Consider the following 2375-nt stretch of genomic DNA (forward strand, 5'->3'; position numbering starts at 1 on the left):
TAATATTCAGTACCTTCACAAAAGTTCCATGGATAGACTACAAAGTAAGGATAAAAACAAAACATTTTGCTGCAAAACTATAGATATATTTAATAAAAATAATTAATGTGCATGGATAGAAGTGTAAGTAACTTATTAACAGGTTTAAATATATGGCTCATTCGTCCTCGATAAGCATCCATTGACAGAAGTGTTCCAGTGACCGCCTGGATTCCTTATTCCAGTGACCACCTAGATTCCTTATTCGGACTCAGGCTCTTTGTCGACGCTTCGCTTCCCGAAGAGGAACTTTTAAGATGGCCGCCTCCAAGACCTCCCAATTTCTTGAATCCTCCTCCAATGTGGCTTCCATGACTGATCCCTTGGAATGGCTGAACCTTTGGCATAGTTTCCAGCACTCAAGAGACCACCTTTCGCGCCGAATCCACACCCAACCCATCCACCGAGTAGGCCATCCAAGTCCGAGTATTGGCTCTGGATCAGCACTTCGTTTGCCCAGAAGGTGTTTGTGAGATGGCCGTGTTTCAGCCCACCAGCTCCTCCGAAGCCTTCAGGAGGTGGCTTCCATGACTGAATCCGTTGGAGTGGCTGAATCCATTGGCGTAGTTTCCAGCACTCAAGAGTCCACCAGCGCCGCCAAATCCACCACCGAATCCTCCTAATCCTCCAATACCTAGGCCGATTCCATGAGCTTCATCCGCGACCAAGACTACCAACAGGACAGCGATCTGGAATTGCAACGCACTTATAAATCATGTCGAAAAGAGAGAGAGAGAGAGAGAGACTGATCTAAGCTCTACTTTCACAAACACAAGTCCTCTTTGACGTTAAGAAAATGTTCTTAAAAACGTGTACTCACAAATAACACATTTTTGTTTTACATACGTTGTATATTACACAAACTCTGTGCATAAATATACAAGACCAGTACGCTGGCGTTTATAAAAATGTACCTATATATTATGCTATAATACACACTCATTTGAACATGCACACACTATATATATATATTATATATTATATATATATATATATATATATATAATATATATATATATAGTATATATATATATATATTATATATATATATGTATATATATATATATATATATATATATATATATATATATATATATATATATATATATTAGAAAACGTTCATGATTTCGCTTATGTCTATGCACATACATATCTTACCAGTGGAATCATGGTGAAGTTTTCACTGTTCTACAGTTGTCCGTCTTATGCAGATCGTGTAAAGCAACTTACCTTTATATATGAATGGGATATGAGGAAATCAAACTTTCTCATTCGGCCTTCGGCCCGCCTCTAATCGGGAAGAGGACAGCGATGACCGTGAATTTCTTCATAAGTTTAAACAATACAGTGATATTTAGGACATTCCTTCTACATATATTTTATTTTTTTGGAGGGGGCGTTGGGTGCATATTTTTTAAATACCGTTTTCTTTTTCAGATATCCATTTCTGTTTTGGTTAGGATTTTTAACTGTTTTTCTTGTACTGACAAGATGAGCCCATTGTTAAATGTTTCATGAATTAAAAATAAAAATTAGAAATGAACCATCTAGCTGACCATGATCATTTCTCTATATCATTAACCAGCTGTCACATATAAATTATTTACTTGTACTAAGGTGTTTCATATTTCAAGTTTGTATGCTCACTTTCAAAATCTGGGTGTTGATGCATCTTGTTCTAAATATATTTCCACGTTTATCATCTTCTCAGCGTTTCCTTACTCAGTATAACGTGTACGGGATCAATTTCAATGGATTCTGTACTAATTTTTTTCATTACATGCTATATCCCTAATTTACTTTTACAAGGAAGAGTGAGCTCAGTAATCCCTTTCAATTCTCTAATTCCCTCGTCCTTTCCGCTGTAGGTTTTTTTTTTTATTCGTAGAATATTTACTTCCTAATAATAATTTAACTACTCCCATTATTTTGTCATCCATACTAACATATTTCCCTTAGAAGTCTCTATCCCTTGACCAAACTTTATTACCATTTTCATCACATTGGAGTTCTCCTTCTTTCTATTGGTCCTGTATCCTTTCCCTCCAAGGCCTTTCTCCACTCTAAATCACTCACAACTTCCTGCTTCCTTTTTAGTTACGTTGCACAGCATGTCATCTACAAAAAAAGAAAAAAAAAAATAAAAAAAAGTCCACCAAGGTAACTGATATCTTCCCACGATGAATTATTTCCATGACTAAATCAGAGCACTGGGCGATCAGAGAGGACCCCCAGTGAAGCCTTCCATCCAGGGATAACTATACTCTGTTTTTTTGTTTTTTTTTTTTTTTTTTTCATCTGTCCACCGCCTGTGGTGTTGCGTATGGTAACACTGC

At 36.6% G+C, this 2375-nt stretch overlaps 1 protein-coding gene across 1 annotated transcript; it reads right to left on the minus strand.

The window, feature by feature from the left end:
* Positions 1–215: 215 nt before the first annotated feature.
* On the minus strand, positions 216–1209 carry LOC135196634 (uncharacterized). Its single transcript, XM_064223474.1, has 3 exons — positions 1198–1209; positions 534–728; positions 216–377 (listed from the first exon to the last, which is right to left on the minus strand). The coding sequence occupies exons 1-3, from the start codon at positions 1207–1209 to the stop codon at positions 216–218; spliced, it is 369 nt and encodes a 122-aa protein (XP_064079544.1).
* Positions 1210–2375: the final 1166 nt, after the last annotated feature.

This window comes from Macrobrachium nipponense, chromosome 18, assembly GCF_015104395.2.
Source record: "Macrobrachium nipponense isolate FS-2020 chromosome 18, ASM1510439v2, whole genome shotgun sequence".
In the NCBI taxonomy this organism is placed as follows: Eukaryota; Metazoa; Arthropoda; class Malacostraca; order Decapoda; family Palaemonidae; genus Macrobrachium; species Macrobrachium nipponense.